The sequence below is a fragment of the Microtus oregoni genome, unplaced genomic scaffold, assembly GCF_018167655.1.
Source record: "Microtus oregoni isolate MIOR12 unplaced genomic scaffold, Mior012 000055F_ref0000237, whole genome shotgun sequence".
Taxonomy (NCBI): Eukaryota; Metazoa; Chordata; class Mammalia; order Rodentia; family Cricetidae; genus Microtus; species Microtus oregoni.
This window is the reverse complement of record NW_024543831.1, coordinates 12595841-12617582: the sequence shown is the minus strand read 5'-3', so window position 1 is coordinate 12617582 and position 21742 is coordinate 12595841. Positions and strand designations below refer to the sequence as shown.

General features: G+C 37.5%; 1 protein-coding gene across 1 annotated transcript in view; it reads left to right on the top strand.

Annotated features, from left to right (window-relative positions):
- Scaper (S-phase cyclin A associated protein in the ER) overlaps window positions 1-21742 on the top strand; it is a 343723-nt gene that overhangs the window by 100076 nt on the left and 221905 nt on the right. Inside the window, exons 16-18 of the mRNA XM_041638504.1 lie at window positions 1056-1211; window positions 3259-3401; window positions 21478-21559. Coding sequence (XP_041494438.1) covers window positions 1056-1211; window positions 3259-3401; window positions 21478-21559 — 381 coding nt within the window. The remainder of the gene's footprint in view (window positions 1-1055; window positions 1212-3258; window positions 3402-21477; window positions 21560-21742) is intronic.

The following is a 21742-nucleotide window of genomic DNA, read 5'->3' as shown; positions in this document are numbered from 1 at the left end:
TCATTGCTGCTCTCAGTGCCTATGCATTGAAGGCTACTTCCCACTTTCTCTTCTATCAGGTTCAGTGTGGTCGGATTTATATTGAGGTCTTTAATCCATTTGGACTTGAGTTTTGTGTATGTAGGTTGATATGGATCTATTTGCATTCTTCTACATCTGACATTCAGTTATGCCAGCACCATTTGTTGACAATGTTTTCTTTTTCCATTGTATATTTTTAGTTTCTTTGTCAAAAATCAGGTGTTCATAGGTGTGTGGATTAATACCCAGGTCTTCTATTTGCCGTATCCTGTAGTTTACTTCTTTCTGTCTATAGAAGTGTTTCTTAATGTCATTGCCACGCAATCTGTCTCTTTGTGTAATACCTAGAATCTTCCTGAGACATACCATCTCAAACACATTCAGCTGCTGTTCTGAAGAGCATTTTATTGTCCAGGTTCCGGAGTTGTAAAGAAAGCAGTTCCAGAGAAGTGTCTCATATACCTGTAATTTTGTTGTTGTTGTTGTTGTTATGTCTCTTGATGACCAAACCTTTCCTAATACCTGGAATGCAGCCCACACTATCCCTATACGTCTCTTGAAGTGTGAAATAGTTCCTTCCTTTGAACTAAGGTTTCCTACCAGATATACAGAGTTGTCTGTTTGCTTGAGTTTCTTATTATTTATTACAGTGTTAAAATCCTTGCATGCCCTTCCCATGTGTTATATCTCAGTCTTGATGCATTAGTTTACTTTGAGGTAAATACTGGCAGGAAAAACTTATCAGTTACTTTTCCCATGACTTACTGCTGATTTAAATAATATTATGTAAAATCATTGCTAAATTTCTTTTTTTTATAAGAATTAAATCAAGGGGCTGGAGAGATGGATCAGTAGTTAAGAGTGTATACTGCTCTTCCAGAGTACCTGCATTTGGTTCATAGCACTCCATCATGTAGCTGAGGTGCCTGTGACTCCAGCCCCGGATGGTTTGTGGGCAGCTGCGGCATACACATACTTTTCTTTCTCTTTTAAGAATTAATTTGATTCTAACTCCTTCTTCATTCTCATTGAAGGTAAATGAGATTGCCTTCATAAACACCCTTGAAGCTCAGAACAAACGCCATGATGTTTTATCAAAATTGAAGGAATATGAGCAGAGGCTTAATGAATTACAGGAAGAACGTCAGAGAAGACAAGAAGAAAAGCAAGCTCGTGATGAGGCTGTGCAGGTAGGATTCTGCTAAACCTTTACTAAGCACTTTTCATATCTCAGGCTCTGAGTCAGGGGCTGTAGATAAAACCTAGTCTCCGTTCCCAGGGGTGCATGACACACTGCAGCACTGCAGTGAATGGAGAGGACATCAGTGTCCTCGATGGTCAGCCGATGTACACTGAGCTACTCTGGGACACTCTCATCTGTTGTTCTGTAATTATTTCCTTCTTCTGATCCAAAAAGAATATTATTGAAATAGTTAATAAAGATTTGGGCAGTCCTTGTCCTTAGGACCAGAGGAACATATCATTTATTAACCAGTATCATCAGATAATCTTGATTAGTGTTGAATTTCTGCAGCTCCCATATCCATGATGGAGGAAGCATCATAGGGAATGAGTTGTCTTGTGAAGAATCTATCTTAGTTCCTTCTTGGGAAAATACCTTATCTGTGGAGAATTTTGCTACAGGAAAAAAAATTGCAGTATTTACATAAATGGAGACTATTCTAAATACCTTCAGCTGTGATCACTTTGAGTACTACAAATTGGCTTTTGGGCTGGTTTGAAGTCATGAGAATACATATTCTTTTCTAATAAGGAGCAGATGTGCATAACAAATCTCAACTCACCAGGACAAGGACAATTATTGATATTATTAACAATTAATAATTATTTACCTTGTGTCAAATCATAAAATCCCAGTTTAATGTGTAAAAATGTAACAGGTATAAAAGTACCATGAGAGAGGGAATAATTGCTTTGCTTGTGGGATGACAGTGTCAAGGAAGGTTCTCTGTTCAGATGATTTCTTTATTAGGTTTTCACAAAAAAGAAACTTCATTTTTTTGCCTTCAGTACTGGTGGTTGAGCCCAGGGCCTCCCTCACATGTGCTAGACAAGTTCTTTTGCCTGAACTGTATCTTTGTAATTGATAACCATATCATAAACTATGGATTGAAAATGTCTTTTCATTCATCTGTGCTTATATAGTTTACTTTAGAACTATTTTATAGTTTTTGATGCATATCATGGATTTTTATTACATTTATTACTTATTTTTAAGAAAGATTTTCTTGATGTTATTTGTATTAGGTTTCTCAAAGGAAAGAACTAACAGAATGAAATTTTTATGTGTGCATGCATGTGTATGCTTGCGTGTGCATATGTGTATGTATGCTTGCGTGTGTGTGTGTGTGTGTGTGTGTGTGTGTGTGTGTGTTTGTATATTAGAGTGGCTTACAGGCCACATTCTGGATAGTGCAACAATAGCTGTCTTCTGACAGAAAAGCCAAGGATCCGGCAGTTGTTCAGTCCCTGTCGGCGCTAGCGTCTCAGGGATGTCCTAGACAGCTGTCTATTTCCAGTCCATATTGGAATCCTGAGGAAATAGGTTCCAGCGCCAGCAAAGGAATGGCTCAGGAACAGGATAGATGATCTTGCCAGTGAGAGTGAGGACAAGCAGGAAAAAAATGAATCTTTCTTCTTCCATGTCCGTTTATGTGGGCTGCCTCCAGGAGGTGTGGCCCAGATGTAGGGTGGTCTGGGCTTGGGGTAGGTTTTCCACTTCAAATAATTCAATCAAGAAAAATCCTTTACTGTTTTGCCAGCTGCTTTGTTGGGTTTTAGTTAATCCAGATTTAGTCAAGTTGACTACCAAGATTAGCTATCATTCTATTGCAAAAAAATTTTCACCTAATTGTATTTTCAAAGTATTACTTGTTAGTTTGTAGGAATACAGTTGGCATATTTTTATGGATCATGAATATTTAAACTTGATTAAATCTGTTTTCTAGCTGTGCCATAATATTGTGTATAATTTGTATATATATTTATATATAGTTCTTAGGATTTAATTCATACCAGATCATGTTATCATTATGTGTAACACTGATAACATCTGAAAACCATGTCATTGCTATTTAATTTTTTCTTAAATTCTTAGAAACCATGTACATAGTGACAATCCAGGAATAATCTAGAATATATGTTTGTGTTAAAGTTACATCGCCTTTGATTGTTTTAATTTCACATAATTATAGTAACTTTAGTTTTTAACATCAGGAACGCAAGAGAGCCCTAGAGGCAGAACGGCAGGCCCGTGTAGAGGAATTGTTGATGAAGAGAAAAGAGCAAGAAGCCCGAATTGAACAACAGAGGCAAGAGAAGGAAAAAGCCCGTGAAGATGCAGCCCGAGAAAGAGCTAGGTACCTACTTTGCTATCTTGGTTTTGATGAACAGTTTGCCACTGAGAAAAATTAGATCTTCACATCAGCAATTTCTTACATATGTTCTAGAAATACCAGAAGTTTAAAAATGTGCTAAATTCCCATGATACTTGATATTACATTCAAAATGAAGAACTTTTAAAACTTTGTATTGCCTGAGAAAGTTATTTGAAGTTCTTTTTTTTTTAATTGCCCAAGAAAAGGTAATTTGACTCTATTTAGCTTCAATGAAAAGGTATTTGCATCATAAAGGGTGGGTCTGTTGAAGAATTTATTTTTTATTCCTAGGTTATTTAGATCCCTTTGACATTTTTTTTCCCTTTGACATTCTTTAGATCTGTATATTTAGCCTTGTTTGCCACATTGCTTTCTGTTACTGGTTTCTAATGAAGTTTTTTGTCATTTGAGAAATATACTTTTCCTATTTTCAGTGCTTCTGTATTTGTAGAGACCTTGTTTATAGCCTTAGATATGGACTATATATACAGAAGAATGGAGATGGTATTGGGTAGAGTGTTTTCTATTTATCAACTGAGTAGGGGATAGAGCCCTCTAGTCTTCCGTGTATTTTATTTACTAGGTTTATGCTCAGTCTGCCCAGTCTCAAGTGGAGTAGCAAAATAGTATCTTCATGTGTTTTGATTCTCAAGTGCATACATTCTTTTCTCACTCTATCTTACTGCTACAAAAGCCAGTTTTTTTCTGTTATAAATATGACCATAGTTACCTTTTAGTTTGTCTTCTGTCCTTGTACTTTCATGTATTGTGGTTTCGTTTCTTGAACATGTATTTTAATTTTCTGAAATATGCTTATTTATTTCTGCCTTCTGATTCAAATGTTTGTTCCTAATATGATTGGGTTTATTTGCCACAGTTTTAGATTTGTCATCTCTGTGTCTCAAGTCTTTCTCAGTTTTACTGCTTTGTTCTTTGTTAAACTAAAACTTTCTGGTAAATGATTTGTAACTCCTTTCCCAGTTTTCTTTCTGTTACTGTGATAAAACACTAGAAAGCAACCTGGGAAAGAAAAGCTTTATCTGACTTGCAGGCTATAGTCCATCATCAATAGAAACCAAGACAAGCACTGAAGCAGAAACCCTGTGGGAATGCTGCTTACTAGCTAACTTCTGGTCTGACATCCAGTCCTGGGTTGACACTGCTCATGGTGATATGGGCCCTTCCTCCTCAATCCATACTCAAAATACCCCTCAGACATGACTGTAGACCTATCTAATAGAGGCAGTTCCTCTGTCACAGTTCCTTATTGAGTCTTAAAGGTGCATTATTTTAATTTTTGTCTTATTGTTTACTGGCTGAAGTAGAGAAGTCTTTTTGGCTTATTACAATATACTTAAGTTTATGACGAAATTAGCTATGGTAAATGCAGCAACTTTGTTCTGCCTCTCATGCCTTATTGTTGCACATCTTGCATCTGTGTGTGTTATGAACAGAAGAATATAGAGTTACAGTTATTTCTTATGCTGTCCTATATTTTTTAAAGAAACCACAAAATTAAACACAAAAGCATTTTTGCATTCCTTTGTATTTCTTTAAGCATTTATTAATCATTCTGATATGTGTCATTTCTTTTTATCCAGGTGTGATTTTTTTTTAGTTGATAAGACTCACTGTAGCATTTTTTTGCAAAGGATTTTGTGTTTAGTGAACTTCTGGTTACTCATTCATCTGGGAATATTTTAATTTTATTTCATTTGAATAATAGTTTTTCTTTCAAAATTTTGACTTGTTCTTTTCTTTTGTTTCTAATGAGACCTCTGCCTTTAATCATGCTATTTTTCCTAAGTGTGGTAAATTGTTTCTTCATGCTCACAAAACAGTCATTCTCTTTGTCTTTTGAAATTTTGAAAATATTTTTTCTAGAGATCCCTTTGTTTCTCTTTATATTAATGTTCTGTGTATTAATGTGTTTTTTTTTTCTTTTTTGAATTTTCAAGACAGGGTTTCTCTATGACAATCCTGGCTGTTCTGGAGGTTGCTTTTTAAACCAGGCTGGCCTTCAAATCACTGCCATTGCCTCCAAGTGCTGGAATGAAAGGTGTGTGCCACCACCGCCCAGCCAATTAATGCCTTTTTAAAGATAAATTTTGGAAGCATTTGACCATTATTTACCATAATTTCTTCAAATATTTGTTAGTTATCTTTAGTTCTTTGAGGTTTGATGGTTTCTTAGACTTTCTTTGGGTTTGATGATTCCACAGTTTCAGGGAGTTAGTATTTAGGGTTTTAAATTATCTTATTTTATGTATATGGGTATTTTTCATACATGTGTATCTGTGCTGCCTACTGCCCTCAGAGGCAAGGAGATTGCCTCAGATCCTCTGAAATTGGAGTTTAAGACGGTTGTGTGCAGCCATGTGGGTTCTGGGAATTCCACCTGGATCCTCTAGAAGAACAGCCAGTGCTCTTAACTGCCTAGCCATCTTTACATCCCAGTGTTTGAGATTTTTATGGGATGTTTCTTAGGACATGTCTGATATTTTTCTTATGGTTAGATTGGGGTTATGATGTTTTATGAGGAGGATAACACAAGTGGAGTATTATTAACATATCAAAAGCTTATGATATCATCTTAATTTATTCCTTATTTGTATTTCACATGGGTTTAAGTGCATATGTGCACGTGTACATTTGGAGGCAAGAGATCAGCATCAGAAATTTCTTCAATTGATTTTTAATCTTATTTTTGAATAACAACAAAAAAGTTCTGCCAATAAACCTGGAGGTCACTAGTTTGGCTAAACTTGTTGGCCAACAATACCCAAGGATCCTCTGGTCTCCAGCTGCTTAGCACTAGGCTTATAGGCACATGCTAAAAACCCAACTTTTTATGTGGGCCCTGGGGAATCTGAGCTGAGGATGCCTTATGGGAAGCACTTATCCTCTCAAATCACTTCCAACTCTGATGTTATTACCTTTGATTACCTAACTGAGGTAGTGTTTCATCCCTATATAATTTAAAAATCCATCCGTGTCATATTTGTTACATTTTTTTAATATCAATATGGTATCATTTATTTTGTATGTTTAATGCTACAATTTGTGGTGGTTTGAATGAGAATGGCCCCATAGGCTCATGTATTTGAATGCTTGGTCACAATTTGTGGAATTATTTGGGAAGGATTAGGAGGTGTGACATTGAAGGAGGAGTGTTACTGGGGTGGGCTTTGAGATTGGAAAAGGCTCTACCATTCTCATTTAGCTTTCTTTGTCTTTTTTTGTTGTCTCAATATGTAAGCTGTATACTACTGCTCTATTGCCATGCCTGTCTGTTACGGGAGGTCCTCCCACTCCTCCTATACAATGGGTTATATCATGCAAGGTTTATATGACTATGGGGATAACTTAATTTACTGGTTACTAGGTTTCAGTATTCTTTTGCATATTCTATCATTTAGGAAGAATATGGCACTCCTAAGAACCATACAATCTTTACTAGAAACTCATGCAGGTCAGGAGATTCAGGATTCAAAAGAGACAATAATAAAGACAATAATAAAAAGACTTGAAATGATTGAAGAAATGATTGGAGCTGGTGAACAGAGTAATAAGGCACAAGGACAGGATACAATGCCAACACCAGCTACTAGAACTGGCATACCCAAGGTTTTAGCGGAATACCCTATACTTAATTCTGACAAAGCGTCAACTTCTAAAGGCTCAAAGGGAGTCAGAGAAGCTAGATGGACGCCAATAGCAATGAATGACCTAAAAGAAATTAAGCAAGCTATTGTTAATTTTGGCTTGCACTCTGCATATGTAAAGGAAATGATAAGGACTTGGACTTCTAATGCTAGAGCTAGCCCCCATGATTTCCATCAGTTAGTGTCTGCAGTTTTAGATAATGGACCTTCCTTGATGTTTGGAATTTATTTCAGAGAAGAATCCAAACATATGGAACAGCAAGGAAGAGCAAAAGGTGTCAAGGTTTCCCAAGATCAAATTCTTGGTGCAGGAGAATATGCTGATCCACAGGTCCAAGCTCTTTATGACGATGAAGTACTGTGTCTATGACACCAAGCAGCTTTAAATGCTTGGAATAGGATACAAGATCCAGAAAAAAGGGTTGAATCATATACCAGAATTAGGCAGGGACAGAGAGAACCCTTTATGGACTTTTTGCAAAGATTAATTAAGGCTCTGGACATAGGGGTAACAGACCCAGAAGCTAGACGAATACTTCTTGAATCTCTAGCTTTTGAGAATGCAAACATAGAATGCAAAAAGATAATTGGGACTTTAAAGTCTAGATCAGCACCTATGGATGAATGGATTCAGCATACAATGAATGTTGAGATGTTTAGTTATAACGATGAATCTTGGGTAGGAGAAGCGATTTCCACAGCAATGAGGAGACATCAAACTATCAGGTGTTTTAATTGTGGTAAATTAGGACATCTGAAGAGGGATTGCAGGCACAGAATTCCTAGGAATAATATCTCCTCTGGAAATGACAAAAATAGGAGACCTAGGCCTTCAGGTATATGTAGGAGATGCGGTAAAGGCCGACATTGGTCCAACAAATGCAGGTCAACAACAGACAAACAAGGCAACCTGATACCGTCTAGAAACTCCTTGAGGGGCTTCTCGCAGGCCCCCAAGCCAACAGTGGCCCAGTCATTCCCAGTCACAGTGGAGAACGCGCCTCACCAAGAAAATTAAAAGCTCCAATTTCTGCTGTAAAAAGTAATACTGGTCTAAATGATGAATTACGTGTGGAGGATGAGTCAAAAAACCCAGTAGGACAGAGTAAACATATATTTTGGCAGACTTCTATTAATGATCAAAGACCAAAGCTAAGAGTCTGTATAAATGGCACTTTTATTGAAGGCTTATTAGACACAGGTGTGGATGTAAGTATCATTACCCCAGAATCTTGGCATCCAAATTGGCCTCTTCAAGAGGTAGATGTTCAGTTCCTGGGAATTGGAACCCTATCTCGTGTAAAACAAAGCACAAGATGGGTTGAATGCATAGGGCCCAAAGGACAAATAGGAAGACTAAGGCCTTATATAGCCAATATTGCCATAAATTTATGGGGCCTTGACCTGCTACAGCAATGGAATACCCAGATTAACATTCCTGTAGTTCCAGGAACTCATAATTCTGGGAAGGATATGATGAGGTATTATGGAAAAAGGTCACCAGCCATTCAGGCTGTACAAAAACATACAGCAAATACCAAACCTTTAGAGGTACCAACAGCCCTACCTTTAAAATGGCTAACTGAGAAGCCAATATGGATCAAACAGTGGCTTCTAGCTGAAGATAAACTACAGGCATTGGAACAGCTGGTGCAAGAGCAACTAGATGCTCACCATATTGAAGAATCAACCAGCCCTTGGAATTCTCCTGTGTTTGTTGTAAAAAAGAAATCTGGTAAATGGAGAATGGTGACAGATCTAAGAGCTGTCAACAAAGTAATTCAACCTCTGGGCCCACTACAATCTGGAATTCCTTTGCCTTCTCTGTTACCAAAAGGATGGCCTCTTATAGTTATTGATTTGAAAGATTGTTTTTTCACTATACCGTTACAAGAAAAGGATAGAGAAAAATTTGCCTTCACAGTGCCTACTTATAATAATTCTCAGCCTAATAGGAGATATCAATGGACTGTCCTCCCACAGGGTATGCTCAATAGTCCTACATTGTGCCAATATTTTGTAAGTAAGCCATTGGAAATAATTCGTAAACAATTCCCCAAGTCCATAATTTATCATTACATGGATGACATCTTGTTATCTGATTCAAATAAAGATACTTTAGAAAGGATGTTTGAAGAAGTAAAGAAAGTCTTGCCTAGGTGGGGATTACAAATTGCCCCTGAAAAGATTCAAAGAGGAAATTCTATTAATTACTTAGGTTACAGAATAGGGTTAGAGAAAATTAAAACGCAAAAGGCACAAACTAGGAGAGACCGGTTAAAGACTCTTAATGACTTCCAAAGATTGTTAGGAGACATTTCCAGTCTACGACCAGCTGTTGGGATAACACCTGATCTAATAGTTCATTTAAACAAAACCTTAGATGGTGATAAAGATTTGAATAGTCCAAGAAAACTGACAACTGAAGCAGAAAAGGAACTGACAGTGATTGAGAAAAAATTACAGGAGGCACATGTGGATAGGGTGAACCCAAATCTTAGCTGCATCCTAGTCATATTGCCTTCCAGAATTTCACCTACAGGGATTCTAATGCAGAGGGAAGATATTATTTTAGAGTGGATATTTATACCTAATAAACCAAGTAAAAAATTAAAAACTTATGTGGAAAAAGTCTCTGAATTAATTATAAAAGGTAAGCTGAGACTTCGTCAACTAGCAGGTATAGACCCAGCAGAAATTATAGTGCCTTTTACTACTGAAGAAATAAAAAAGTTATGGGAAGACAATGAACCGTGGCAAAGAGCTTGTGCTAATTTTTTGGGAGAAATTAATAGCAACTATCCTAAAAGTGGTAGACTTAACCTCATAAAAAGAACTTCTTGGATTCTTCCTAGAATTGTACGTGATTATCCAATAACTGGAGGCCGTACATTCTATACTGATGCAAATAAATCAGGGAGAGCAGGTTACAAGTCAGATGAATTGAGTAAGGTGGAACAAAGCCCTTTTAATTCTGTCCAGAAGGCAGAATTATATGCCATTCTTATAGTGCTAAGGGATTTTAAAGAACCTCTTAATATAGTTACAGATTCACAATATGCAGAAAGAGTTATCTTGCATATTGAAACCGCTGAATTTATACCAGATGACACAGAGTTGACTTCATTGTTTATCCAGGTACAAGACATAATCAGGAACAGGCTTTGTCCGATGTACATAACACACATCCGGTCCCATACAGGTCTGCCTGGTCCTATAGCCCAAGGCAACGCTGAGATTGATCAATTATTGATTGGAAGTGTGTTGCAGGCCTCAGAATTTCATAAGAAGCATCATGTCAATAGTAAAGGCCTAAAGAAAGAATTTTCCATTACTTGGCAACAAGCTAAGGACATTATAAAGAGATGTCCTACTTGTTCTTTCTATAATCAAACACCATTGCCTGCAGGGAGTAACCCAAAGGGCACTAAGAGAAATGAAATCTGGCAGATGGATGTGTTCCACTTTATGGAATTTGGTAAATTAAAATATGTACACCACACCATAGACACGTATTCAGGTTTTCAATGGGCTACTGCCCTGAGCTCAGAAAAGGCTGAATCAGTAATCACACATTTATTGGAAGTTATGGCCATCATGGGTATACCTGCACAAATAAAGACAGATAATGGTCCAGCATATGTATCTAAGAAAATGAAATGCTTTTTTGATTATTATAAAACACATTACAGGTATACCAAATAATCCTACAGGTCAGGCAGTTATAGAAAGATCAAATCGTACTATAAAGGATATGCTGAACAAACAGAAAGGGACCGAAAATACCCCCAGAAATAGATTACATAATGCTTTATTAACCTTGAATTTTCTTAACGCCAATGAGAAAGGAACGACAGCAGCAGAAAGACATTGGATAATGGAAAAGTCTGCTGAACTAAATCAACCGATTTATTTCAAAGATGTGCTGACCTCTCAGTGGAAGCCAGGAGATGTGCTACCTTGGGGAAGGGGTTTTGCTCTTGTTTCCACAGGAGAAGAAAAATTGTGGATACCATCAAAATTAATAAAGTTTCGATTTGAAGAGGAGAAACCTCTTGGAAAGGAGAAATGACAGCTCATCCACAATGATGATATTCATACAGGTGGTAAGAAAAACATATAGAATGGGGGCAGGGTTCTGTTCTTATCTCCACAGGAAAACACTCCTTTTGAGAAATTCAAGGGACCCTGGATGTTTGGATACTGACAAATGGAAAAATACCTGCCCAATAGGAAATATCAAGAAAACTGAATGGGTTGTGTAAGTAATATTAAACCATATTTCTAAATTTATAAAGCTGGTTTTGAAGTTGGACTCTGGCTCAGTCCCTCTCCAATTCCAAGCCTGTTAGTAAGAGAAAAATCCAGAGTTTCTAGAGTTTCTGTCTCATGTCAAGAGCCATGATGTGGGACAGAAAGAAATATGAGTTTAGAAAACATCTTTGCTTTTCTTCATATCTATCATACTTTTCATTGAATATATCTATCATGTCTTTCATTGAATATATACATATATGTCTATACGATTAATGTTTAAGTTTTTCATAATGAACAATGAGTTTTTCCTGAAGTGACATTTGAAGTTTCCAGGAAGAAGATGGGGCCCCATAACAACAACTCCACCTGGTTGATATGACGTCATGATACTGATAGCGCTACTACAAGACCTGCTTTGGGTACCAGCTGCACAAGACAGTTCCAACTTGGTTAGCTGAAATGGTGCACATCTTATACAACATTTTGGTCAGACCTGCACAAAATATCAGAGACTATTGGCAATTTTAAAAGACATTGATCTTGAAATTTAACCATCATTTTACTTTCACAGGATCCCCCAGAAAGAACGTCGCCCCCATGACAGCTGGAAGTAATTCTAGAGGACGACGTCCCCTCTCCCAGTAAAGTTTGCCCTTGGGTTTAGGGACATCATTTAGGGGTTGATTATAATTAGTATACGATTGAGGGTTGGGGGAGGAATTTTATAAGCTCAGGGATCATTTTGGAAAAAAAAAAGAGGGATGATGGGATAATAGATTTGTAATTGTGAGTTACTGTTTTTAGACAAATATATTGGTATAGATTCTTGTATATTGATACAAAGTTAAATTATATTGACTATTGTATGCATGCATGTTTCTACCTCTGTTTAAAACATTTTTATGTTTTTTTTTTTTTTTTGGTTTTTCGAGACAGGGTTTCTCTGTGGCTTTGGAGCCTGTCCTGGAACTAGCTGTGTAGACCAGGCTGGTCTCGAACTCACAGAGATCCGCCTGCCTCTGCCTCCCGAGTGCTGGGATTAGTATTGACATATATTGTATTGATATATATATTGTATATATTTCCCATATTGCAGTGTACATTTCTACCTCTGATTAAGATACTTATATAATGTTTGTGTATTGATTTATATTTACCTACTGCAGTGTATATTTGTACATTGTTTATATTTGGAGGTCATTGTCCTCATTTGTTTCACAGTCGTTTATTGTCTTAGTCTTTAAGTTAGATAGATATTGAGAATTATATAGATTAATAGTCATCTAAGTTTGTCATTTATAATTAGACTAATCAGGTTCTTTAGATATATAGAGATTATACTCAGTATAGATAGATAATCTTCAACTTCTTTAAAGAACTGTAGAAAATGGCCTTTAATCTAACTCAGAGTTTTGTGGTAGTGAGACACAATTGCTCCTGGCAACACCACTCTATTCCCGAGAGAATGTTGAGCACCAAGGACACTCCACCTGGAGCCTTTCTTTTTGTCAGAACTGGCCTTGGGGCAAAGAAATGCCCATACCTCAACGACTGACAAAGATACAGAGCGTGCATCAATGGATAAAACAGGGCTGTCATATCCTGCCAAGACAGGTTAAGATAGTTTTGAAAAGTTCCTTGCCTTTGAAAATGGTATGTCAGTTATGTTAGGCCTTAGCCAAAGTTGGTTGCTTCAACGCTGCTGCTAATGTGACTTTGGGTGATTGCCTAGGTAGCTAGTTGTCTCTGTGATTTGTTGCATGTTTTGGAAGTTGTTTTACTGAACTTCCTAATTACTCAGGTAACATTATTTCCCTTCTCAGATCTTCGATGGGGTTGAAGACTATATAAATGTAGTTACTTTCTCTCATGTCTTGGCCAAATTATTTATTATACAAGATGTAAGCTAGTTAGAATAGGATATTTGTACTTATTGTATATAATTGCATAGTAGGTTTAGAACTCTCTTATTTAAACAAAAGGGGGAGGTGTTACGGGAGGTCCTCCCACTCCTCCAGCCTATCGCCGCTGAGATACCAGCCCATTGGGGCGTGGTCTCTCTCCCTTTAAAAAAGTGGCCACTTCCCTCTCCTCTCTCTCTTCACTTCCTGCTCCGCCGACGACTAGACTCCCTTCCTGGTTGCGCAGAGGGCTGACGGTGATCTGTAAGTTTTTTCCCCTTTAAATAAATACCACCCTATTAATCATAATTCCAAACTGGTGTGGCATTGTTTATGACTTAAGCCTTCACCTGTCTGCCTGTCTCCATGTTTTCCTCTGCCATGATGCTCATGGGTTCTAACCCTCTAGAATCGTGAGCCCATAAAACAAATGCTTTCTTTTATAAGTTGCCTGAGTTATGGTTATGGTTTTTTTTTTTTAAAGAAAACAAACTGTCTTTTTTCATTATACATACCATTCCAAGTTCTCACTCCCTCCTCTCCTCCTATTTACTCCACTTACCGTCCCTGCCATCCACTTCACAGATTAGGTAAAGCACATTGCATTGGGGAAGGTCCAAGGTCCTCCCTACTATATTTAGGCTGAGCAAGATATCCATCCAAAGAGAATGGGTCCCCAAAAAGCCAGTACAAGCAGTAGGGGAAAATCCTGGTGCCACTGCCAGTGGTCTCACTGTTTGCCCCAACCCTATAAATATCACCAACATTCAGAGGGTCTAGTTTGGTCCTATGCTGGTTCCTTCCTGTCTGCTGGGGTTGGTGAGCTCTGATTAGCTCAGGTAAGCTGTTTCAGTGGGTGTCCCCATCATGGTCTTGACCTCTTAGCTCATATTCTCACTCCTTCCACTCTTCAACTGGACTTGGGGAGCTCAGTCCAGTGCTCCAATGCGGGTCTCTGTCTGTTTCCATCATATGCTGGATGAAGGTTCTATGGTAACATTTAAGATATTCATCAATCTGACTACAAGGCAAGACCAGTTTGGGCACCTTCTCCTCTATCGCTTAGGATCTTAGCTGGGGTCATTCATGTGGATTCGTGTGAATTTTTCTAGAGCTAGGTTTCTTGCTAGCCTCATAAAGGCTCCCTCAATCAAGATATCTCTTTCCTTGCACTCATCTCTGTCCTTCCTCCATCTTGACCATTCCATTCCAAGTTCTTCTCCCCCTTTCTCCCCCCCATTCCCCTTCCACCCTCTCTTCTCTCCCCACCCCAATGCTTTCCATTTTGTCAGGTGATCTTGTCTATTTTGATTTTCTAGGTTGATATATGTATGTTTTTCTTAGGTTCACTTTGTTACCTAGCTTCTCTGGGATCATGAACTATAGGCTCAATAACCTTTGTTTATGGCTAGTATCCACTTACAAGTGAGTACATTACCATGTTCATCTTTTTGGGTCTGGGCTACCGCACTCAGGATGATTTCTTTTTCTAGTCCCATCCATTTACCTGCAAATTTCATTTTTTAGTGGCTGAGTGATATTCTCTTGTGTAAATGTACCGTATTTTCTTTATCTATTCTTAAAGAAATATTGAGAAACTTCAAGGTTGTTTCTGATTTCTGGCTATTATGAATAAAGCAGCAGTCAACATGGATGAGCAAGTATCTCTGTGGTAGGATGAAGTGTCCTTTTGAATATATGCCCAGGATTGTTATAGCAGGATCTTGAGGTAGATCTATTCTCATCTTCCTGAGGCACTGCCACACTGATTTTCATAGTGTAATGCTATACAAGTTTTCACTTCACCAGCAGTGGATAAGTGTTCCCCTTACTCCCCATCCTCCTAAGGATGAACAACATGTTAACTGTTTTTTTTTTGTTTTGTTTTTGTTTCTTTTTTTTAAAACCTTAGCCATTTTGACAGGTATAAGATGAAATCTCAAAGAAGTTTTAATTTTCATTTCCCTGTTGACTAAGAATGTTGAACATTTGTTTTTCCAGCCATTTGAATTTCCTCTTTTGAGAATTTTCTGTTTAGAACTGTGCCTCATTTTTTAATTGGGTTGTTTGTTTTTTTTAATTTCTAGTTTTTGAGTTCTTTACATATTTTGGATATTAGCCCTCCATCAGATATGTAGTTGGTAAAAACATTTTCCCATTTTCTAGGTTTATGCTTTTCTTCTTGTCTGTTTTCCATCTACTTCTTTTGGGTATAACTTTTTTTTTTTTGTCTAGGGCTTTCAGCTGTTCTGTTAAGTTACATTATAAGATCTCCATTTTTTTAAAAAAAAAATTTAATCACTTAGTGTTATAAACTTGCCTCTTAGAACCACCTTCACTGTGTTCCATAAGTTTGGGTACGTTGTTTATTTATTTTCATTTAATTCTAGAAAGTCTTGAATTTCTTTTTTAATTTCTACCTTGACCCATTTTTCATTCAGTAGTGAGTTGTTCAGTTTCCACAAGTTTGTAAGCTTTCTGTTGCTGATATGCAGCTTTAATCTGGTGGTCCGATAGGATGCCTGGGTGAAACATTATGTAAATATGTTAGGTCCACTTGGCTTATAATGTCCATTGGTTCCAGCCTCTCCCTTTTTAGTTTTTGTTTGGATGGCTTGTCTGTTGGTGAGAGTGGCATATTATATTTTTCCAGCTGTGGTAGACAAAGAAGCATGTAGCTGGCAAGAGGGCCTGGGCTCTGAGATTAATAATGCTTTGTTTTTCTGGATTAAGTCTTCTTGATAACCTTCTATGGTGTGTGCTGCCTCTGGATACCATTGCCTGGGGAGACAGCCCCCAGGTGCTGCAGGACTCTAAAGGAAGCCATAGAGTAGACACATACTAGACTTTTTAATCTGAGGGAGTTGAAGAAAAAGTCACTCACATTCTTTTGATGGTTTCCTTTAGATACTTTTCTTTATTCTCCCTTTTTTAAAAAAAATTCTGATTTTGTATTGTGTATTCTCTTTTCTTATCTCTATCCAGAAATGTCACTTCTCTCTCTCTTGGTGTTTTCCTCCTAATTCTCTCAATATTGATGTTTTCCTTCTAAGTGTATCTTTTTTCTTGATGTTTCCCTTTTAATCCTCACAGTCTTGATATTTTCCTACTAGCATATTTTAACTCTGTCTTTATTCTTTTTCTTGCAGCTTATATACCCCAGCAAAATCTTTGAGGCAATATAAAAATCATAATGTGGTTACATTCTCTTTTTCAAGTGAATGATTGCAATGGATACAAAACAAATAGTAAAAATCAGCATATTTTTTGACTACAAATTTCACATATTACAAGTGAAAAACAAATTATCCCAAGAACCAGTGTACATACATACTCAAACAACGTATTATAGATTAACTGTGTAGGGAAGATATTCTTCTTTGCCATGTCTTTTACTGGCAGGCTATTACAAAGAAAAGACCAATCACTTTATTGCTTATCTTGAAAGGTAATCTTTTAAGGACTCTTAAAGGAATCACAAATCTAAACTTTTATATATGAAAAAGAATCAACTCTACTTTAAATCTTTAGGGTACATAGCCACTTGTCAATAGTTTCTTCTATCTGGAGATTGAGGGCAGAAATGGGTATAAGGACTACTGAGAACTCAAGAACAATGGCAGTGGGTTTTTGATCCTACTGCACACACTGGCTTTGTGGGAGCCTAGGCAGTTTGGATGCTCAACTTACTAGACCTGGATGGAGGTGGGGGTTCCTTGGACTTTCCACAGGACAGGGAACCCTGATTGCTTTTCGGGCTGGGGGGGGGACTTAATTGGGGGGGGAATTGGGAGGCGGTGGCGGGGAAGAGACAGAAATCTTTAATAAATAAATAAATTAAAAAAAAAAGAAATGGGTATAAGGAATTAATCATCACCTTTGGTCATCAACCAATCCTAGCAAGCAAGTCAAGTCAGCTAATGGTAATTGGAATGCTTTGTTCTTGTTCCCTGACCTCAACAAGTTCCTCATTCAGCTATGTGCCTTTCTAAAACTTTAGGTTGTCTTTGTGGGTTTTTCACCTCAAAACTATTTGACAAAAACATCTTAGTCTAGCCTTACATTATTAGAAGGCTTTGTTTCAGCTACAATGCACTCTGAAACCTGTGAACACATCTGCCAACATTAAGGTTAAAAGAATTTAAGTTAGCTGGACTAACTAGGACTCAATTGTTTTTCTTAATCATTAACCTGAGTCATAGTCTGTATGGCTCCTTAATGGAATCTCATGTATTCTAGCTGTGTGACACTTCCTTGTTTTATTTTTAGTCATCAAAACTCTGAATAAACTAACATTATTATTACCAATTAGACAGTACAGCTTAAGAAGGTATTATCTTCATCGTAATCCACAGGTAAAAATGCTCAATAGAACAGGAAGTTTCCATGAGATAAACACACTACATTAGAGGCAGTGGGGATCTCTTCTTTCCCCACAAAGAAACAGTCCAGACAAGAAGCTATTAAAGAGAGTCCTTAAAAGCTGTTATAAAGGGTCAGGCAGTTTGTTGGGCACCAGCCTTGACAAAAATACCATTTACCAGGGTAGGGGTGTGAGGCTCAGAAAAATTAGTAAAGAGTATGAAGACATGAGTAAAATAATAAAACAGAAAACATAAGATAGTACCAGGAGAGAGTTCCAGTGAATACTGAAATTGCTTGTGTTTAATTTCCAATTGCTTAAAATATCCCTGACCTCAAAAGGAAGGAATACGATAAAAACTGCATTAACACGATACAAGATTGTGGGCTGCATTCATAGTTAAACATTCTGTTGCTAGAACAAAACAAGTCAAGCTCACACCCTATACCAAAACATTCTATAGGCAGACCACTCCTGTTTGGATTCTGTTGTTATCTCCTTAAGGGAGTAGGAACTTAGTTGGATACTTAGACTTTTGTTTGGAGTTGAAACAAATCTACTTCTCTATTCCTGAAATACAAGGTCTGGATATTATTACCAGTGCTTGTTGACAGTAACCTTGAGAGAGTAGAACTCTCAGAACTGGTCGGAAATATAGGTGGGACCTTTGTTTGAGGTAAAAACAGAAAATAATCTTGAAGGAATAGAGGTAAGTTCCAACTCTCTGACCTTTGGTCAAGGTGGAAATAGGCTCACATTTTTGGGCCTTCACAGTGGTTGGAGCGTACCTTTAATCCCAGTACTAGGGAAGCAGAGACAGGCAGATCTTTGTGAGTTTAAGGTCAGCCCGGTCTTAAGTTCCAGGACAGTCAAGGCTACACTGAGAAACCCTGTTTTGAACCCCTCCCATGCAAAAAATAAAAACTGTGATAAAGATGCTGAAGTATAGCTCTTCACAGTTGATGGCTTTTGGTGAGGGATTGGGGAAGGAGCTTATCACTAGGAGTTTGACTGTGCTCCAACACAGTGGGCAACACAAACTGGACTTGTGTGGTATTTTGGGGGGGGGGGTGCAAGGGTGGGAAACAAGTGTGATTAGAGTGCATCGTATGAAATTCTCAATAAAAGTATGATGTTGGGGAATTAAGGTCTCATTGTGTGAGGGTCAATATGTGTGGGTTTTTCCTTTGAGTATGTAGTATTCTTCCCCATCTTTTTTGATTCATTTTGGTTTGAAGTCTATTTTGTTAGATATTAAATGGCTATACCAGCTTCTTTTTTCCATTTTCTTGCAATATTTTTTCTTTTTCTTTAGCCTGAGGTGATATCTATCCTTGATCTTAAGATGCTTGTCTTGAATTAAGCAGAAGGCTGGTTCCTTCTGTTTCTTCATCCATTCTCTTAGTCTCTCTCTCTCTCTCTCTCTCTCTCTCTCTCTCTCTCTCTCTTTAATTTGGGAATTAAGAACACTGATGTTGAGAGATATCAGTGAGAAGGGTTTGTTGATTCCTGTTATTTTATTGGTGTTAGTGTGTATGTATATATTTCCCTTTTTATTTGCTGGTCTGGGATTATTTATTCTTTGTGATTTCTTGGATGTCATTAACCTCATTAGGTTGGAATTTTCTTTCTAGTGCATTCTGTATTGTTGGATTTGTAGAATAGATATTGGTTAAATTTGGCTTTATCATGGAATGTCTTTTTTTTTTCATCCATGGTGATTAAAAGTTATGCTGGGTACAGTAGTCTGGGCTGGCATGTATGGTCTCTTAAGCATTCGTAGAACATATGTTCAGGCCCCTATGGTTTTAGAGTCTCCATCAAGAAATCAAGTGTTATTCAGATAGTTCTGCCTTTATGTTACATGGCCTTTTTCTTTTGTACCTATTATTATTCTTTATTTGTTCTTTATGCTCCATATTTGATTATTTGTGCCTGCGGGTTTTTGTTTTCTGATCTAGTCTATTTGGTATATTGTATACTTCTTATATCTTGAGAGCCATCTCCTTCTTTAGGTCAGGGAAATTTTCTTCTATTATTTTGTTGAAAATATTTCCTGTGTTTTTGACTTGCATTTCTTCTCTTTTCTCTATTACTGTTACTTTTAGATTTGGTCTTTTCACAGTGTCCTAGATGTTTTGTGTCAGGATTTATTTTAGATTTAACATTTTCTTATGTTGTGGTATCCATTTCTTCTAAGCATCTCTTTAATGCCTGAGATTTCTTTCTCCATCTCTTGTATTCTGTTTGAGGGGCTTACCTGTGAGGTTCTTGTTTGAGTTTCTAAATTTTTCTTATCCAGATTTCCCACAGTTTTTTTTTTTCTGACTCTATTTCCAGTTTCAGGTCTTGAACTGTTTTATTTCCTTTCCACTATGTTGTGTTTTCCTAGATTTGTTAAAAAGAGATTTATTCGTTGTCTCTAAGGACCTCTGTCATATTCATAAAGGCTATTTTAAAGGTTTTGTCTTCTGCTTCAGCTGTGTTGCAGATCTCAGGGTGTTGCAGATCTCTTGCAGGGTGGCTGGATTGTGGTAGGGACATTTTGTCCTGGCTGTTATTGTTTTCAGGCTGGCATTTAGGTATCTTGGCTTGTGAATATTGTAATTCCAGGTGCTGATATCTGTCTTTGTCTTTGTTGGGTGGATGTTTTGTTCCTTGTTTGGTTGCCCTCTCTGGTTAGTAGAGTTTGGTGGCTGTGTCTTGTATAGTAGGAAATTCTTCAGGGATCCTGACTTATGTAGCCACTGTGGCTTCCAGCAAAAAATGTGTTTCTAGGCGTTGGAAGCTGACACTTAGGTAGGAGGATGGGCTAGGGGTGGGCGGTGAGGGCTCCACAGGAGGGAGGAGAGGAGGGTGTTCTACTCGGATTTGATTAGTCCCTCAGAAATGGGGGCAAAGAGTGAGAAGTGGCCACAAATAGGGATGAAACTGGGGGATTGGCTATGGAGAAGAGAGGGAGGGGTGAAAATCTGAAGCTTGCCTATCTACCTGCTTTAATGACCTACTACTTCCTAATGCTGTGACCCTTTAATGCACAGTCCTTCATGTTGTGGTGACCCTTGGCCATAAAATCATTTTGGTTGCTACTTATAACTGTAATTTTGCTAGTTATGATTCATAATATAAATATCTGATATGTGACCCTTGGGAATGGGATGTTTGATCACCAAAGAGGTTACATTCCATAGCTTGAGAACTGCTGGCCTATTTGCCTCCATGTCAGACTTGCCTGGCAAGTTCCTAGAGGAAGCCTGCTGGAGTGGGGGACTAGAACCACAGAATGTGTGGGAAGGCAGGCTGGAGGAGATCTGCTTGATTCACTGGAGATGAGGCAGAGAGGAGGTGGAGGCGGCAGCAGGTGATCTGCTACAGTTGTTGTGTTTCTGAGCTTCTCATCAAAACACCTTCCTTTCTAATTTCCCTGAAAGCTCAGATACCAGTATTCTTTGTTTTGCTTTTCAATTGAAATGTTGATATTCAGAGCACATCATGGTTACCTCTTCTGTTCACTTTGCTTATTGGTTTATAACTTTTCAATTGTTTCCTTGTGATATTAATAATATTTTAAGAATTATAAATTATATTATTATTATTATTATAAATTATAAATTATATTTTCAACATTTTATATTTAATGATAGTTCCAGAACTATTCTTGGGGTCACAAACTTATTTTCATAGCTAATCAGCTGTGTTGCTTCATTACTAAAAACAAACAGGATGAACAAACTACTATTGCTTCTCAAGTATTTATTAGGCAATATTTGAGAAAATATAAGCCTTGCAACTAAATTGTATTTTTTTGTTTCATGAGATTGAGGTGTGTTACTCCAAGCAGGTGAACCTATAGATTTGACTGTGTCTTACAGAGACAGGGAAGAACGGTTGGCAGCACTCACAGCAGCTCAGCAAGAAGCTATGGAAGAGCTGCAGAAAAAAATTCAGCTCAAGGTCAGAACTGCATGTTATTTTAATTTGAAAATTGAGAGCTTAAATGGAGCACACTATAAAATTCTGTGGAATAAAAGTTGAGTTAATGTGGAATAAAAGTTGAATTAATTTGTATTTATAATATTTGGATAACAGATTTTTTATGAATGAGTCATAACTGTCTCAAACTCAGCTGTTTGGCAA